This window comes from Mercenaria mercenaria, chromosome 15, assembly GCF_021730395.1.
Source record: "Mercenaria mercenaria strain notata chromosome 15, MADL_Memer_1, whole genome shotgun sequence".
Lineage (NCBI taxonomy): Eukaryota > Metazoa > Mollusca > Bivalvia > Venerida > Veneridae > Mercenaria > Mercenaria mercenaria.
Genome location: NC_069375.1, coordinates 6426352 through 6445823, shown reverse-complemented (window position 1 = coordinate 6445823; position 19472 = coordinate 6426352). Strand labels below are relative to the sequence as shown.

General features: G+C 39.4%; 2 protein-coding genes across 2 annotated transcripts; both read right to left on the bottom strand.

Annotated features, from left to right (window-relative positions):
• Positions 1 to 13018: 13018 nt before the first annotated feature.
• Positions 13019 to 15172, bottom strand: LOC123540987 (uncharacterized). Its single transcript, XM_053525716.1, has one exon. It carries the CDS (start codon positions 15170 to 15172, stop codon positions 13019 to 13021), a length of 2154 nt encoding a protein of 717 aa, XP_053381691.1.
• Positions 15173 to 15243: 71 nt separating this feature from the next.
• Positions 15244 to 19226, bottom strand: LOC123559085 (uncharacterized). Its single transcript, XM_053525715.1, has 2 exons — positions 18893 to 19226; positions 15244 to 18419 (listed from the first exon to the last, which is right to left on the bottom strand). Exons 1-2 carry the CDS (start codon positions 19224 to 19226, stop codon positions 15244 to 15246), a joined length of 3510 nt encoding a protein of 1169 aa, XP_053381690.1.
• Between the last annotated feature and the right edge of the window lie 246 nt (positions 19227 to 19472).

Genomic DNA, 19472 nt, shown 5'->3' with positions numbered 1-19472 from the left:
AAATTTTTATTCATTGCTTTTATCCTACAGTGTATCGTGCGAATCTGTAAAAACATAACATTCGTTTTAGACGTCAACATTGTAAAGTTCGACGTTTAATAGATGTGGTGTCGTTTTTGCACGCATCCATACCACTCACCTGCAAAATTACAAAATTTCAAAATACAATAATTTCAGCAATTAAAGCTAGTTTAGGTTCATAGGAAAATACATTGAAAACAGAGGAAGAAAAAGATCTAAAAACAAAACTAAAATGCAAGTTTAGTTAGATGTTCTCACGAAAGAATTATTTTATGTTCAAGACTGGTAAAGCATATTTTTATCAAATGGTTTCAACACTTTTAGCGCAAATACGTTACAAAACATACAAGTTCGATACAATGTGGACTTATAAACTAGACTTAGTGCGTTCAAGGAAATTCAGACGTTTTTCTTTTTATTTTTCATTCTAGTAATATCACCTATCGTGCAATAAAGTTAATATGTGTTTTCATATTTTCTGGGGAAGAACAAGATAGGGTCAATAACATATTGGTTACCAGGTACGTTATTACAGAAATGACATTGGCCAGATAACTGAAACTCGACTAATTTCTTACCGTTCGTTTGAACGAAATTAGACAATTGCAAAATAATCTAATGTTCTGTGAATTTTTAGAGAAGACAGCAACAAGAATTATCTGGGTAATGAAATTTACGTTTAAAGTACGATCTAGGATTTCTGCTATGTATCCAGTTCAACATGTCATAAAAAGTTACATTTATAACTTATAAAAGAAATGAAAAATATGTTTCTGTTTTCTTTCAAAGTTCACATCATTTGCACATATTATTATGAAAGAGATAAAGCTGATGCCTTGACAAAGTAATTCCTGTTGTATATTGTTCCAAAAATTGATTATAACCGTTACGACAGTGAACATTTTGGTCCGATTATAAATCTTGGTTTTATTCTAGTAGAAATAATTAATATTTTGTAGACTAAGGTGGAACTTTCTGTCATACTGTGTTTATAAATGTGGAACTATCCGCTATATTCTGTTTACAAAGATGGAAGTATCATTTTTATTTTATTGATAAATGGTGAAATAAACGCTATATCCTGTTCCAATTACAAGAGTGAAATTTTCCTCTATCTTCTGTTGACAAACTACTGTCTGTTGGAAAATGTGAAACTGCTCGCGATATTCCGTTGAAAAAAAAAACTAAGTTAAATCTTATATGATTCTAATGTCCTGTACTTTCAACTGATTTCGTTTATTTTTGATTTTGTTATATATCATTATTATTATTTGCATTTAATCTTGACGGTAAGTCAATGATATTTAGAGTATTTACCTTTATTTTTTTATAGTAAACTGAAAAGTTCCGACTGTGTATATTTCATATAGATAATTATCCATGTTTCTCCTAAAAACGAATACTAATGTTTCCGTGAATCTAACCCGCTTACAGTTAGGGCATTGGCACCAAAAGAGTTCTCCATGTTGAAAGAAGCCGGTCATATAATCCATCTTGGTACACCCCAGACGAGAAATGCATTTGAATGCCGTGACAGCACGAGATCATCGGATATACATAGTACAAAAGTCAATAGTCTTACTATTTGTACTGAATCGATAGTCTCCGAGCTATTTCGCTTCTGTTGATAGAAATGATATAAATGTATTGAGATACCCCATAAATGAATAACGTGATATGACTGGATATACAATTTTACTGCGGATTATATAAATATAATTCTGAATATCTAAGTTTAATTTTAGAACATGGAATTACTAATAACTGATTTTCTAAGCCCAATTTTCTAAAAAAAAGACCACACTATTTTTCAGAGATTATACTAAGTATAATATGAGTTAAATTTTAGTTTTAAGAACAAAAATGTTTGCGAAAACTATAACAATTATATTCGTTTATAGTTGATTCAACTAAAACAAATAGTATATTTTATTTCTTCCAGTCTCATGCGTTTTATTTTCCTCGTAATATGTTATCAACACGTAACACTATTAATTTATTTTCTATTTTCTATCAAAACATTTGGTATTTTATTTGTTGTTATCAACGGACTAGAAAGATTTGTATCATTCCCTTTCCTATTAATGACAAAGTATATGTTTGAAGTAGCTTGTTTCAATACTATTGCATCTGAATCACCGGCCTAACCCTTTTAAGATACTTGATTCATCTGCATTAAACATGTCTCTTAACTGTCGTTAATTAATACTGCGTCGATTGAGTACCGAATATCATCAACTTTCAATTTTCCTAAAGAAAATGAAAATCAAAAATAATCTAACAGGATGTCCAGGATATAGCGTGATATCATTTACAGTGAAAATCGAAATCTTGTTTTACGTAGGACGGTCGGCTTCAAGTTGACAATAGCACCAGAGAAAAGCAATAGACAGAATATTAATGGATTAGCTGAAAAGAAGTTTGTATAAAACTTGTTGTAATTGTTGATTAACCATACATTAAGAGATATGGAGAAGGAATGTGACCAAGTAAATCTTCCGTCAGGTATATCTACAGATGAATCTTCTTTCCGAAGGCCACCGCAGGAATATGATGAGATAGGTATAAGCATGTGATAGTACCATTTTATCTCTGTACTTTTCAGTGTTTGGTATTAAACAAGGAAAGAGCTAGTTTCCTAAATCATTCATTGATATAAATATTTAATTTTGTATGAACCAAATTACTAGGAAAATCCCGTTGGATCAATTGTCCGTGTTTTATAACAGGATTCGTTCAATTGTATTCATTTTTCCAACATGTTTTATCAGTTACCAGCGATGAAAAATTAAAACACAAAAATGTGGCAAATAATTAACTTAAAATACCATATAAAGTTTGAAAACATTTTCATAGGAAATGTTCATCTTTAAATGAGATATAGTTTATGATATATTTCAGTAAAATATACACTTGCATATTGCATTAAAACTGTTCATATACGATAAAAATATAATTTGACACAAAGGATAACATATTTAATACAGACTGTTGTCGGACTGTACGGGTTCATCAAATGGCACTGATATATACCAGACCGGTATCCGCAATGTTTCAGCCTCGTAAACTTTGATACATATGTACCAATTAATGATACGATAACTATATGAGTTAAGCTGTCTCTTGTTGCGTAAGATAGTACAGCATTTGAATTATATTTATGTCATCCTACACGTTATTTTAACAAACAAGGACAAAAGTCCAAGAGGAACAGCTACATTCAAAGAACGCAGCCACCCATACAGCTCTCCACATGGAAATAATAGTATGTGTATGTGCAACTGTATAAACGCACACGGTAACTGAGCACATATACACAGCAACACAAACGAACGCATCAAAAACAAAGAAGTGACAAAGACACAAAACACATACATGCAGAAAGAGCACAGTAGACACCGTTTTAGAACTGTCAGTGGCAAAATCACCACTGGGGCACCGCCTTGGACACCACTTGGGAGTTTGGACTAGTTTACTGCGGTAAAACCTCACTCTTTAAGCCCTACCATGTTCCTATATGACAAGACAGAGTAAATAAAATTGCGCTCAGACAGGTGAATCCCTAACACATGAAACAGTAACAACAGGAACACATTTGTTTTTGTTAATGATCAAGCACTTAAAGCTGTTAATGGTCTATATTCACTATTTTCTAGGTTAAAATTTGAGGTTAAGACTAAATTGACACTCTTTGATCGTATGGTTGAACCAATTTTATTATATTATGCTGAAGTATGGGGCGTATACGATACAAGTCGCTTAGATAGAATACACATGAAATTTTGTAAAAAGATACTCGGTGTAAAATGCAAACCCCAAATATGGCAGTGTTGGGGGAACTTGGAAGGTACCCTCTCTCAAAACTGTGCAAAGAGAGAGTTCTAAAATATTGGTTAAAGCTTGTAAATAATCCAGATTCTGTCATGACTGATATTTTTAGAGACCAGTGTAACAATGTCAATTCTCCCCGATGTACAAACTGGCCTAAATATGTTAAAACTCTTTTAGAACAACTAGGATATGGATATTTATGGAACCATATTGCGCCAAATATAAACTATTTTCCAATGCTACAAAAACGGTTAAGAGACCAGTTTATACAGGAATGGCATGGTAGTATTACAAACATGCCAAAACTAGAATATTATTCAAGATTTAAAACGCTGTTTATGTTTGAACCATATCTCACAAATGTTGATAATGATTACTTAAGAAAACTACTCAGTTGTTCTAGAATGTCTTCACATTGCTTAGCTATTGAAACTTGAAGGCACAGTGGTATAGCTAGGGATCAAAGACTATGTCAAAATTGTAATTTAAATGTTATAGAATCTGAGTATCATGTGTTATTGACTTGTCCTAAATATAAAAACTTACGTTCAAATTATTGACCAAAAACATCGTGGCCAAATCTGAAAATGTTTGACAATTTCTTGTCATCTGCTAAGAAAAAAGTCCAATGGAATATATGTAAATATTTGAAGGAAATTTATTTGTTAAGTGTTTCAAATCTTAATTACAAATTATTTATACGCATGAGAACTGTATACTGTTCATTAGCCAAAGGCATATATATGTCGATTATGCTAATAAATGTTGTTGTTGTTGTTAATCCATTGTGCAATTATGTTAATAAATGTAAATATGTTCATTGTTTAACGTTTGTTTTCTAACGTTACCGTATCATAGAAAAATTGTGCTAAATTAACACATTAGTTTACCAATATTTCCAGTTGTGATGGCTATTTTACTAACAATGCAGAAATATACAAGGTAAACAAAATTAAGATAGTTGGCCTGAGAAAGCATATCTGTTATAATGTTCTTACCTACTTCTTGTTATACACTCACAAACTAAACTAGTTTTAGCACTTCGTTTGAAGTATTTCTTGATCACACATAAATTAGAAATTATACAAAATAAAACAACATAAAATGTTTCTAAAACTCTATGAATCGGTGGCTTTGCCGGTAATAGCTTATTGGGCAGCCATTTGTGGACACAAATCCTTCTCCTGTAATATGGCAGTCCATTCAGTGCAATAAGGTTTTATCTTGGTGTTGGCAAATGTACTCCTTGTTTGGGTATTTCAGGAGAAATGGGTTGGAAATCAGTTTTTTATTCGCCAAAGGAAGGTTGTGGATAATTACTGGGCCCGGTTATCTACCAACAATTCTTCAAGAGTAAACAAACAGATAGCACTGTGGGCCAGCACCAAGCCTGCACACTGTAAAAAATTGTTTTCTTCTTTGTACGTAAGCAGTCATGAACATTATTCTGGGTTACCAAACCCTAAGAAAATCGCTAAACGTATCGAAATTGTTATGTTTAACGAATACAAAGTTAAGTTAATTTGTTAAATAGAATAAGCTCTGTTCAAACACGTCCCAATTTGTTTTCCTATTACACAAAGAAAGCTGAAAACTGTTATTATTAATTCTAACACAATCCGATTCATTTTCTTATTAAACAAAGAAGGCTGAAAACAGTGAATTATTATACGACAATTTACTGTTCTGACGTCACAATTATTAGTCATAGCGTCAAACGGCATAGCAGCGCGCTGGAAAAGAAACCAACTGAAACCGAGCGAATATTTAATGAATGCTGTCAAGGATGTACTTTAAAGTCCTTGGTAACGTGTTAGAATCGAAATAATATATCTCATTTAGTGATTTGCTCTTGCATAAAATAATTGTTTGTCGTTCAGATGCGTATTATTATATCAATCGGGCTGCGCCCTCGTGATATAATTCCTTCGCATCTGAACTCCAAACAATGATTTATTCAGCAACAAATCACTAAATGAGATATTTTATTTCTTAAACAATTATTCTTTTCTGACGTCACAATTATTACGCCATAGCGATAGACGGCATGGAAAAACGCGCTGGAAAAGAAATCAACAGAAATCAGGCATATACCTATATTTGTTAGATATCGGCAAGGACGTACATAATAACCCTTGATAACGTGTTAGAATGGAAATAATATAGAGCTACAATGTATCTCAAACAGTGACTTGCTCATTAATAAAATCATTGTTTGTCGTTTAGATGCGTGCCCTCGTGATATAATTCCTTCGAATCTAAAGTCCAAACAATGATTTTGTTCAATGACAAATCACTGTTTGATATATAATATTTCTTAAATAATGGTACCCCTGGTAGAGGCGGAAGTGTGTCATTGGTCTGCTGATGCGTCAAGTGTGGTGTGCTGTGTGTTGTGTGCTTGTCACCTTCCGCTTTCAGCCTCCACCGCTGGCTAGCCTTCTGGTGAAAAAGGAGCCGAGTGCGTAAAAAACAAAGACAAATATCAAACAGGGAATGCCACGTACCAAAATCGCAGCCTCCCCAAAACGAAACCTACAGCACGCAGACGTGCACACCACAAACACACACACACACACAAAGCCAACACACGAGGACAAAACGAACAATCAAAGGAACACACACACATATACGCGCACACACGCAAAGCCCACACAAGAGGACAAAACGAACAAACAAAGGAACACAGTGGGGGACCGCCTTGGAACGGTCAGTGGCAAAAACACCACTGGGGAGCTTAAACCGGTTTATGGTGCGCACCAAACCTCACTCTTACCCGCACCATGTTCCAAAGACACGGGACAGTGTAAATAAAAGTAATCCCCTCCAGGTGAATCTCTAACACACGTAATGGAAACAAAAAGGCATGGCATGTAAAACACAAAAATGCTCGTGTATAAAAATATAAAAAGCAAACCTTTAGAACCAAAAACGTATGTACTCAATGCTTTTTCAGAAGATAGAGCAACAAGAGAAACACCCTTAAGGGCCCGACGAAACAGGCCAGAAGACAGATATCAAAACAGTTCAGTCCTGGTAGGATTTAAAAACTGCTTATCATAGAGTCCTCCCCCTCTTCCGTCAGACACAATCAAAGAGGGAAGCGTAGTGTCCAACTGTAAACGGATTGAACACTAAACATGCGGTATGTTTCAAAACAGTTGGGTCGTAACCTCTTTTAATAAAACGTTTTATAATTTTACCAAATACATTTGGAAAATTACCATGACCCAAGATCTTACGAAGTTTGTAAACCACATCCCCATAAAAAGCGGGTTTAGAAATACCTTCTCGCAGAAGTGTCTTTAAATTACTATTGAATTTTAAAACTAAATCAGAATTACGATAGTAAAATTTAGCAAAATATTTACGCAATTTGTAATAACGGTAGCCTTGCTGAAGAAGTTTACTTGTAATATATAGATTACGTTCATTGAAATGCTTGACATGACTACACGCTCTGGCAAACCGAATTAACTGAGAAATATATACCCCATAAGATGTAGCCTGAGGTACATCCCCATCCAAATGAGGAAAATTTACAATACTAAAGTTAAAATCATCCCTCTTGTCATAAATTTTGGTATGTATAATATTGTCATAAATAGAGAGATGTAAATCTAGAAACGAAGCATCAGTATCCGAATTGTTAGTTTTAATTAACTGAAGCTCCCTAGGATAAATAGTACCCACCAATTGACCAAAAAACGGATTATCCATATTAAGACTATCATCCAGATAGCGTGATGTATTATTAAATGCAGTTATAATATCTGCCTGCGTATCTGGAGAAAGGCTCAACATAAAGTCTCTTTCATAACAATATAAAAACAAATCTGCCACAAGGGGTGCACAATTAGTTCCCATGGGAATACCAACTACTTGTCTAAAAACTGCATTCCCAAACCTGATGTAAATGTTGTTCAATAAAAAGGAAAGGGCTTTACAAACTTCGTATTCCCTGCCAGTACATAGTCTCTCTGCAGACAAGCCCTTTTGCAGTGCCTCCGAGTTGGCGCCACATGGTAACTGAGCACCTTGCGGCCTCAGGCAGAACTGCAGCGGACTTGGAGGAGGTCTGCCCCCAGACATGTGGCATGCCAGGCCCACCGGTGTGTGGACACACCCTGATGCCTATGAACAGACCCTCAGCTATGGGACAAATAGCTCCTGTGTTCCCAGGATAGGGTTTTAACTCGGAACTAAGGGTGAGGTAACCCTGAAAGAAACCTAGAGAGTTGAAGACAGAGGTGCTGGGCCATTGGCACTCTCTTAACGAACCACAGCATCATGCAATATCGCTATGACTACACAGTCATCCAGTATTCAACTGTGTGGTGCTTAATGTCTGAGGTCCCTCCAGGGGGATTCAGTGCCGGGCTCTGAGCCTCGACAGAGTCCACCCACAGCTACTGGGGGTCCCTCCTTCAATCCACAACATGCAAAGAGAAGGAGAAGGAACATACCAAGGAGAGGAACCAATCCGCATCAACCTTTCAGGCTGATGCATTGGAATGCGGAGGGTGTCTTCAACAAGACTGAACAAAGCTGAACTTGAGCATATCCTCCATGAGAAAGACATCAATGTCTGTTGCATTCAGGAAACTCACCTACAGCCGGAGAAACCCTTCAAAGTCAGAGGATACCAGTGTTTTCGCTGTGTCAGCATTGGCAGACAAAAAGGAGGCATTATGACATTGGTCAGGAACAACATCAGCGCTGTCCAGACCAACACGCATATGGATGACTCTGAGTTGCAAGTTCTGAGTCTCAGAAAGAACGAGTTCAATTTGAAACTTGTGAACATATACTCTCCAAGTGACAAAGCTCTGTCCCTTGGCAGAGTTGCAACTGATGAGGCCAGGTTCAGCATTGTAGGAGACTTTGGCAGTCACTCACAGGGCTGGGGATATGACCACCTGGATAAACGTGGAGAGGAAGTGGAGACCTGGCAAGATGATTACAAGCTAAACCTCATCAACAAGCCAGATGATCCCCCGGCCTTTTACTCCAGAGGCTGGCGAACAACATCAGTCCCTGATCTTGCTTTATGTGTTGACGACATACGTGGACATGTCGGGCGGGAAGTCAGTGAACAACTAGTGGGTAGCGGCCATCGCCCGGTCCAACTTGCTATGGGCCGTGTCGCCTCTGGTTCGCCTGACATCACCGGATGGAGCTGCGGGACAGCCGGTGGATCTTTTGCCGGAGTCTTAGTGGTGGGCTCTGTGGAGACATTAGAGTGGAGGGAGGAGGCGTCGGCCGGGTTGTCGCGGACTTTGGCGCCGGTGTGCTTGGGGCTGCTTGCAGCGCCGTTCCAGGGGGTGCGAGAGGGGTCTGTGGGCCCTGCTGGAGTTGTGGGTTGCGGGGTCTGCAGGCAAAGTTATCAGAAGCCAGGGAGGAAACAGAAAACAATCCCTTAGAAGAAAGTAACCTCTCTCTACAGCAAGCCAATGTCAAATTCCTCAGGCACAAACGGGAAGCACAGAGGAAGAGCTGGAGAAATAAAACATTCTCGCTCAACCTAGAGCGAGATGGCCAAAAGCTTTGGAGATTGACGAGACGGCTGAACGATGAAGAGGCTCAGTAACTTTGGAAGAGAATGATGAACTGTTGACTGGTAAACAAGCGGCAAACACTTTTGCATCTAACTACAAAGATATTTCCAACATCCCCATCAACAGGGAACGGCAAAGGGAAGCCTGAAGAGAAAAAGGGAAAGGCAGACAGGTCAAGTGACACCAGAATGCATGAAGCAGAGTCTTAAACTGCATGAGCTACAGACAGCTCTTAGGCAGTTGAAGACAAAAAAGTCTCCTGGACTAGATGGAGTCACAAATGAAATGCTGACCCATCTAGGCACTGCAGCAATTTGCAAACTCCTGGAAATTTACAACTACCAATCAGCCTTACCAGCTGTGTTGTAAAGACCATGGAGAGGATTGTGAATGCACGTCTGAAGTGGTACATGGAGACTAACAACCTATTCCCAACGCAACAAGCTGGCTTTCAGACAATTCCGCTCCACTGAGGACCAGACCACTTATCTATCGCAAGAGATAGAGGGCGCCTTCCAAGAGCAGAAAGTCGTGCTTACAGCATGGATTGATCTGCAGAGGGCGTTTGACAAAGTCTGGACTGATGGACTCCTCGTCAAGCTGATGAGGACTGGAGACGGAGATCACATGCTGAGGTGGATTAAGTCATACCTCCACAACAGGAAAGCAAGAGTCAGTTTAGAACATGCCAACAGTAGGAAGTTCCTGTTGCGTCATGGTTTCCCACAAGGCGGAGTCTTATCCCCTACACTCTTCTTGCTTTTCATCAATGATCTGGTATCTGAACTACCGAAAGGAGTTAAGGCTGCTGTCTACGCTGACGATCTGGTGTTATGGTGTAAGGAAGAACATGCCACTACATCCACATACAGGATGCAAGAAGCTATCAACAAGCTTTCAGCTTGGGCTGAAGATTGTTGTGTATCGATCAATACAGAGAAATCGTCCACCACACAATTCTCCCTGTCGTCAAAGCAGAGGGCGGGTAAAATCAAGATGGGAATTACTTCGCTGATTGAAGCAGACGAGGCAAAATACCTCGGAGTGACCTTTGACAAACGGCTAACCTGGAAGCTCCACATTAGTCAAGCAGAAGGGCCCGTAGGAAGCTTGCCATGATGCGCAAACTTGCTGGAACAACGTGGGGAGCAAATGAGCAAATACTCAAGACAGTATATCAGGGAACAGTGAGACCCCATTTAGAGTATAGTTCAACTGCCTGGTCCACTACTGCCAAAACTAACCAACAGGCTTTAGACAAGATTCAGAACCAAGCATTGCGGATCATGACAGGTGCTACAAAGTCTACACCAATCTCCTTCATGGAGAAGCTAACAGGCACACAGCCGTTACAAGACAGAAGACATGCAAAGGTTCTGCTTCAAGCAGAGAAGTTCAGGTCTTTTCAAGACCATCCCATGAAAGCCAAGCTAGATGGCTACACAAAGAATCGGCTCAAACGTAGCAGCTTCGTACATGAGGCAAAGAAACTCAACCGAGAGTTCAAAACTGAGTTGAGCATACCAACGACTCCCCTAGGTAGTGAAGACATTATAAACCCACTAGCGAATGATCTGTCCTCAGTGACTCTGAGACTTGCTGATCCTCGACTTGACCGCGGGAAGCAAGCAAGAGGATGAAGGCATTCGGAAGAGCCTCGCACTATGATTAATGAAGACTTTCCTCCGGAATCATGGACTCATGTCTATACAGACGGATCAGTCACATGCGCAATCAAGGATGGAGGAGCAGGAGTTTTCATTCAATACCCATCTGGCAAGAGAGAAACAATACATGCAGCCACAGGAAAACACTCCAGCTATTACAAAGCAGAGACTGAAGCACTCATGAAGGCCGTCTCAATGGTTGAAGACTCGGCAGAAGAAAGCTCCTCAGTCGTCTTTCTCACAGATGCACTTTCTGTCATGGAAGCTCTGATCATCAATAAAGCTCCGCAGCTAGCCAGGAGAATGCAAAGCCTGAGTATAACCTGCAAAATAACACTACAGTGGATTCCATCCCATTGTGGACTTGCAGGCAATGAAGAGCAGACAAACTGGTTGAGCTAGGAGCTCTGTCATAACAACCAACAGATCCTGTGAGTTACAAGGAGAAAGTCACCATCATCAAGGCACTAACGAGACCAAGGATGGAGGAAGATTCTTTTCATCTCCTTGATCGGTCTGAACAAGTGATGATGTTCAGGCTTCGCACAGGGCACAACAAGGTCAATGCTCACATGTACAAGAAATACAGACTGGCATCATCTCCAACTTGTCCATGTGGTGAAGAAGATCAGACTGCGGAGCATATACTTCAGAGATGTAAAAGGCATGATCAGGAGCGAGCTGCGACTTGGCCGATATATACCTCAATCCACCAGAAACTGTATGGAGGCATTGAGGATCTATGGCAAACCACAAGTTTCATCGAGGCTACTGGTCTAACAGTGTAGTCGCGGACGACAAGAAGAAAGAAGAAGAAGTAGAGGCGGAAATAAGCTTACAAATTGCTATACTTTTTGGTTGGATTATTGTGTAGAGAAATAAAAATCAACATCACATTATTATGCCAAGGAGTCATGTAAGTGTTGTCGGATACGATTACAACACTTAGCGAAATATAAGGTGAAATATTAGTACCCAAGACAGACTGAAGACCTTATTCATTCTTTATTCGGTTGTCTACGTCAAACTGAAATTCAAAACATACAAGAATTCAGTTTCTCATTAGTACAATTGGTATGCAAAACTTACATCACAAAATACTATTTGAATTACGCAATAATAGTCAGAATTATACTTGGATGTATTTTGTAAGTGATGCCTATTAAGGAGTGATTTCCTTTAATTCTTTTCAAAAATATCTATCCGAAATTTAGAAAACCGCGAAAACAGAGTATGACATTCTATATGTAAATTCAACGAAAAAACTATTTAATAACTATGATTCTACAAAAACAACGTGATATTTTATTAAGGACTACTAAAATATACCTCTTTAGGCCTATACATATTTAAGCACCTTATATTTAAGAAAAACTGAGTTTTCTATCTATTTGCGCCTAAAATTCTGCAAATGGCGGAGCAACGTAAAAAGGGAGGTAATCTATTTGACCTAAATATTCAATGAATAACGGATATTATCGTTGTCATCTTATGACAGTCAGTTACATGGCTCCCCAAAATTAGGTTTCCTAATTTTCCAAGGCAATAAAAAAAAAAAAAAAATATATATATATAGGGATATAAATTACATAACCTAGAGTTAAAGTAGAAACCCTTAAAGTGATAACATCATTGCAGCAATTATTGCTTATTAAATCTTAGAAGTTTCGAAGCATTCACATAAGGCATCACATCTGAACCATACATCAACTGATTACAGACAAATTAATTTTAAGTATACAGAATTACAATATGAGCAAAAAAACCCCAAATGAATCTGGAGAGGGACTTATTACATAAACTTAAACCTAAAACTTGAATTTAAAAGAAAGGCAATATTTCTCAATTGCGACATAGCACTGTTTCTCAAAACTTGAAAAACCGATTCATTTATTGCGCACAACAATTAAAAAGGGCTTCCCGATGGGGAATTATCCTGGTTCACAATAACACCAATTTATGGATTGGTCGTTCCAACAAGGTCAATGGCTTGTTACGCCTTCCATCTTTACCAAGAGAGGAATCACCAACAGCAACTGTTACCTTTCTGACAAGGCCATCTTGATCTGGTTCCGCCTGACTTACACGACCAAGCGACCACTGACATCTTGGGACATTGTCATCCTTGACTAGAACTACATCTCCCACAGAAAGATTCTGTTCTGGTTTAACCCATTTGCTTCTGGCTTGCAAGTTTTGTAAAAACTCCTTACGCCAACGCGACCAAAATTCATCAGCTAAATACTGAACACGCCTCCAACGTTTCCGAGAGTAAAGATTAGACTTTTCGAACTGACCAGGAGGTGACAAGACAACACTAGATTTCATGGTTAACAAGTGATTTGGCGTTAAGGGGTCCAGTGACAATGGGTCATTGAGGTTTTCTACAGTTAAGGGTCTGCTGTTAACCACTGCCGCAGCTTCACACATGAAGGTTCTGAGACCTTCATCATCCAGTTGAGACCCATTCTGATACATCAGGGAACTAAGGACATTTCGAACTGATCTTATCTGACGTTCCCATACTCCGCCCATATGGCTGGCAGACGGAACGTTTGTTTTAAAAACAACATAGTCACAATTTGATTCAAGTAAATACTGACTTACACGGTCATCGTCCATTTCTGAAACAGCCTCTCTTAATTCACGAGCTGCACCAATAAAACTGGTGCCCCTATCCGACCTAAGTACTCGAATTGGACCACGTATTGACAAGAACCTGCGCAAGGCATTAATGAATGAGTCCGTATCAAGAGAAGACGCTACCTCAATGTGAACTGCTCTACATAATAAGCATGTAAATATGGCCCCGTATCTTTTAAGTTGTTTGCGGCCTTCCCTGACATACCAGGGCCCAAAGTAGTCAACTCCGCTGTATGTAAAAGGAGGAGCAGGTTGGAGCCTGTCTATTGGCAAGTCAGCCATTTTTTGAACTTGTGTAGTTCCACGCAACCTCTTACATACTACGCAACCAGAAATGTAGCTCGAAACTCTCGAATTGAGATTAACAATCCAAAAACCACTGGAACTGATCTCGTTGATAGTTATTCCTCTTCCCTGGTGATGGACATGTTCGTGAAAGTGACGAATAACGAGTTCGGTAACGTGTCCTCTTTTGGGAAGAATAACAGGGTGCTTAAAACCAAATGTCAGCTCAGCCCGTTTTATACGACCACCAACACGCAAAAGTCCAAACTGATCAAGGAAAGGATCTAAGCGAAATATGGGAGAATTTCCCTTCAAAGCAAATTTTCTTAACTTTAATATCTCGTGATCAGACAACTTGTCCGACACATTTAGGTTACGGAGAGTTTTAATTTCTTCATAAAATGCATCCGCTTGCACAGCCTTGACAACGATTTGTTCTGCTACTAACAAATCGTCCACTGATACGGCAGACTGACAACTCGCCTCTCCCTCAGTCTGAGCAATCGGCTGTTCAGCTTTGGACGACCTAACACGTTTGTTAAGACAGACAATGTACTTAAGACATAGAGCAACTGCAAGTTTCAATCGTCTCCAGCTAGAGAAATACTCGAAACGCGAACAGATTTCCCCTAGATTGGTAGAAGCACCGAAGGTTCTGAATGTATGAGCCTTTTTTAGCTCCTTATCATCATCTGACAAAGGCGGGATTACATTTTCGATAGGTGGAAGTTGAATATTCCACAGGAAATCTGGGCCTTTAAACCAATTGGACTTGTGTACAAGGGCATAAGCCGATGAACCCCTTGAAGCAATATCCGCAGGATTGAGTTCTGACTCAACATACCTCCACTGGGATGGATCACTGTGACTTCTAATCTGTTGGACACGATTAGCTACATACACATGAAATCTCCGTGAATCGTTCCCAACATAACCAATAACTACCTTACTATCAGTCCAAAAATACTCAAGTGCATCTGGAAATTGTAACTCTTGTCGTAATAAGACGCTAATTTTTACTGAGACAACAGCTGCAGCCAGCTCAAGACGAGGAATAGTGATAGGCTTGAGTGGTGCAACTCTAGCCTTACTCATAAGAAGAGAACAATTGACCTGGCCCTTGTTATCAATTAATCTGAGGTATGAACACTGACCATAGCCGTCCATGCTTGCATCTGAAAAGTGATGTATTTCAGCAGATATGACTTCACCAAACTCCTTAGGCTTAAAACATCTGCTTATTCTAAGTGACCAAGAATGTTAAGCTCATTTCTCCACTGCTCCCATTTTGATTTTAAGTTGTCAGGAACTGGATCATCCCAGTCTGCATTCTGTGCACATAGCTGCTGCAGTATCTGCTTGCCTACAAGGATAACTGGTGAAATAAATCCCAAAGGGTCATATACGGAGCTAACCGTGGACAGAGCTCCTCTTCTGGTTAAAGGTTTGTCACTCAAGACTATTCTGAACTGAAAGCAATCAGACTCGATACACCATTGAACGCCCAATGTCCTTTCAACATGAAAACTATCAGTAAGAATATCAAAATCTGCAAGTCCATTAGCCCTGTCTTCTGGTGACACGTGACTTATAACTTCCTTAGAATTGCTTAAGAATTTGTGCAATCTAACACCGCCCCTTTTGCACATTGCCTGACTAGAATCTATCATGCGAATAGCTTCTTCGACAGAAGGAACAGACTTGAGTCCATCATCCACATAAAAATTGTGTCGCAAGAAGTTAGCTACTTCTTCTCCAAACTCAAGTTCATTGTCCTTGGCAATCTGTTTTAACCCAAAATTTGCGCAACCAGGGGAAGAACTGGCGCCGAATAGGTGAACACACATACGATACATTACAGGTTGTTTCATACTACTATCTGACCACCAAAAGAACCTCAAGTAGTTTCGATCTTTCTCGGCGACTCTAAATTGATGAAACATTTGTTCAATGTCGCACGCAAATGCAACCTTTTCCATGCGAAAGCGACAGAGGACTCCAATAAGGGTGTTTGTTAAGTCAGGACCTTGTAGAAGGTGATTGTTTAAACTTTGTCCATTAAACACAGCACTACAATCAAAAACTACTCGAAGCTTGCCTGGCTTCTTTGGGTGAAAAACACCATGATGGGGTATGTACCACTCGTGGCCATTGACAACTTGTAGGTCAGAGTCACTCACAACTTCAGCATGACCCATTTTAATCAAGCTATTCATAAACTGTTCATAAAGTCTGCGGTAGTCGCTGTCACGCTGTAAACGCCTTTTAAGACCTTCTAACCTACGGAGAGCCATATATTGATTGTTAGGTAAGTTTGGTGGGTCACCCTTGAATGGTAAGGGCATTGTATAATGGCCATCGACGAACTTGATATCAGAATTCATTTTCTCCAAGAATCTTTGGTCTTCTTGAGAGATCAACGTACAAGTAACTTGATTTTCACAAAAATCCAACTCCATAGCCTTTGCTATTTCAACAGGACTGGCAACCTTGACCCGAGTTCTAAAGGAAAATGCTACCTCATTTGTCAGACTATGTTGGCCTGTTTTAGGGGCAAGATCTGGTGGCACTTCAAGGGTACAAATTCGATGGCTCAGTCCAATGCAGTCATCCTGATTGTCTGCAAACTTATCAACTATACCAACTATTCCCCACCCAAGATCCGTACGTTGACCGAATGGTCCTCTTTCAATGGGAGGAATTACTTCGCGTGGCATTAAGGCACGAGCACAATTGTATCCTATGAGTAATCCAACTTCGCAATCAGCAACTGGCATTAACCTTTCAGCTATGCCATTTAGGTGTGGCCAGTGTTTGGCTATTTCTGGAGTAGGGATATGTGATCTGTTAGCTGGTATAACCTCTCTAGTAAAGGCATCAGGTAAAGATATCTTCACAGAGCTATCAAACCCGCGAACCACAAGGCCACCAATCCTTGCGCTTTCCACTCTGGTATCCTTGCAAGACATAGTGGACAGGATCAGTGTTACCTTTGGGCCAGTCAGTCCCAATGCATCACAAGTGTCATTTAGGACAAAGGTTGTGTCGGATTGGGTGTCTAGCATGGCATAGACCAGTCTCTCTAAGTTTGGGTTATCATGCTGAGAAAGAAATACGGGGACTACCATAGAACATTTACTATTACAACTAGTACCATTGAGACATGACGAATCTGAAAGCATTGCCTGAGACTTCTGAGTCTCTTCCAGTTTATCAGTCTGGCCTTTGTCCTTGGTGACATCAGAGGTCCCTCTTTTGTCTCCATGAAGCGAGGTAGGATGGAATTTGGAACAGGTTTTACACTGTTTTCTCCTTTTACATCCCTTAGATAGGTGACCAGGAGAAAGACAACCAAAGCAGAGGTTTTTGTCCCGAGCAAACGATTTACGTTCCTCAAGTGTCTTAGCTAGGTATTTTCTACAAAGATCGAGTTCATGACCTGGCCTTTCACAGAAAAAACATTGGAAATCAGAAAAATTACGCCTGGGATGGCCCTTAGAGGGATTCTTACCCTCATCGATCCCAGTTAAGAAGGATCTTCCCTTAAGCAAAGGTTTCTGTTCCGCCCGTATCCGTTTCTCAGGTACCTCACTTCCATGATTTCCCATGTCACCCTTGATGGACTGAACAGAAGTGACTGGATTACAAGCAATTTTGGCTTCCTTTGAAATGAAGGATTCAAATGACTGAAAGGGAGGAAACTCGTTATGGGATTCCTTGTGACCTACCACGACACGGTTCCATCTGGAGACTAACCATTCTGGAAGCCTGGCTAACATCTTACGATTCTCAGCAGGGTCATTAAGGACGCTTAGATGAGGGATGCTTTGCATTGCTGCAAGACACTGTCTTAAAAAGTCTGAAAATTTTAAAAGGCTACTGGCATCCTTGGGACTTATCTTTGGCCAGGAGTCAAGTTTTGATCTAAAAGCATTGGACACAATAAATGGGTCCCCATACCTTTCATCTAGTAGCTTCCTAGCGCTATCATATGCATCATCACTGGCTAACAGGGTGTAGTTTTCAACAACTAGTTTAACAGGACCACCAATATATTTCTTCAAATAGTGGATTTTCTCAGCATCAGGAATTTGCCTACTCTCTATGAGAGTTTTAAACGCTAGCTTCCATGAAGGATACTGAATGGGGTCGCCATAGAATACACCGGGCTCGGGTGAAGGTAGCCTATTCAGTGAAACTTGTTCTGCAAGCGTCTTTGCAAGATCAATTAGACTTTGATCACTGGGCCCTTTGGGTGGAACCACTTGGTAAATAGATGGTATAGGGGCTATGATAGGCTTATGGACAGGTATATGTGCACTGTCGGTATTAGTGATGTCTGCTGTCCTATCTAGAGAAGGATTGGTGGCGGGAAAAAACTGTATCAGAACTCTGAGGTACAAAGTCTGATACCCTAGGATTCAAAGAAGTAGTATATGAGATATGAGCTGGGGTTGAGACTATGATATCATCAGTAGCTTCAGTTGTAATGGGATTCTGTGCCTGAGACAGAGGAAATTTTGTACTGCTAGAATCATAATGGGCATGGGCTTCAACATAATCTTTTACCCTGTCAAGACTTGATTCTGTTGACAAACATGTATTTGGTAAAAAAGAATCAGTGCTATCTAAAGCTTCAATTTTTGCCTCTGCCATATCAATCTCCCTTTTGGTTTGAATTTTTTCGAGTTCTGCCTTTGATTTTGCTTCTAAGTCTATATACTTCAGCTTAACTTTAAGAGCTGCTGCGTGAGCAGCAACCTCAGACTTATTGGAATTCTGTGTTGCGACTTGACCTGACTGAACATCGAGACCTTGACCTACAGGACCTTGATGAATTTGACCTAGTCTCGGACCTATCGGTTTCTACAGAACGTAAATAAATACCAATGTCTCTCATTAGTTCATGATGGTAAGTTTCTATATTGACAAACTCAGTGGAATGTGATTGTTCCCCAGATGAAAGAAAATTCAGATCAAGATCAACACTAGACAGAGAATGAAAATTTTCTTGAAGCTTATTGCGTTCTTCACGGATAACAGAAATATCAGTGTTATCAGACATTGACACTTGTAACTTATTGGCAATACCCCTCCATGCTGATATGGCTGACCGAAACTTAATAGTCTGCTGAGAAATGTGGTACCCTAAACCCTTCTCAGTTAATGTTCGTTCGCGAGAAGAGGATCGCACTGCCATATTAGAGTCTTCGGTAGTCATCTTAACCAACAATATGAAAATAGATATACAATACTACAAAAATGCAAACCTTATCCTTAAATCTAAGTGCGCAAAATAATACCTGTACTTAAAATTGCAGCATGAAAAAAAAATAATTAATAATAATAGGCCCTTCCTCAAAAATAACAATAGCCTTAGTTTAACACAAGCTGAAAAAATTGCAATAGTTCAACACAAACTGAAAAAATTGCAATAGTTTAACACAAGCTGAAAAATTGCAATATG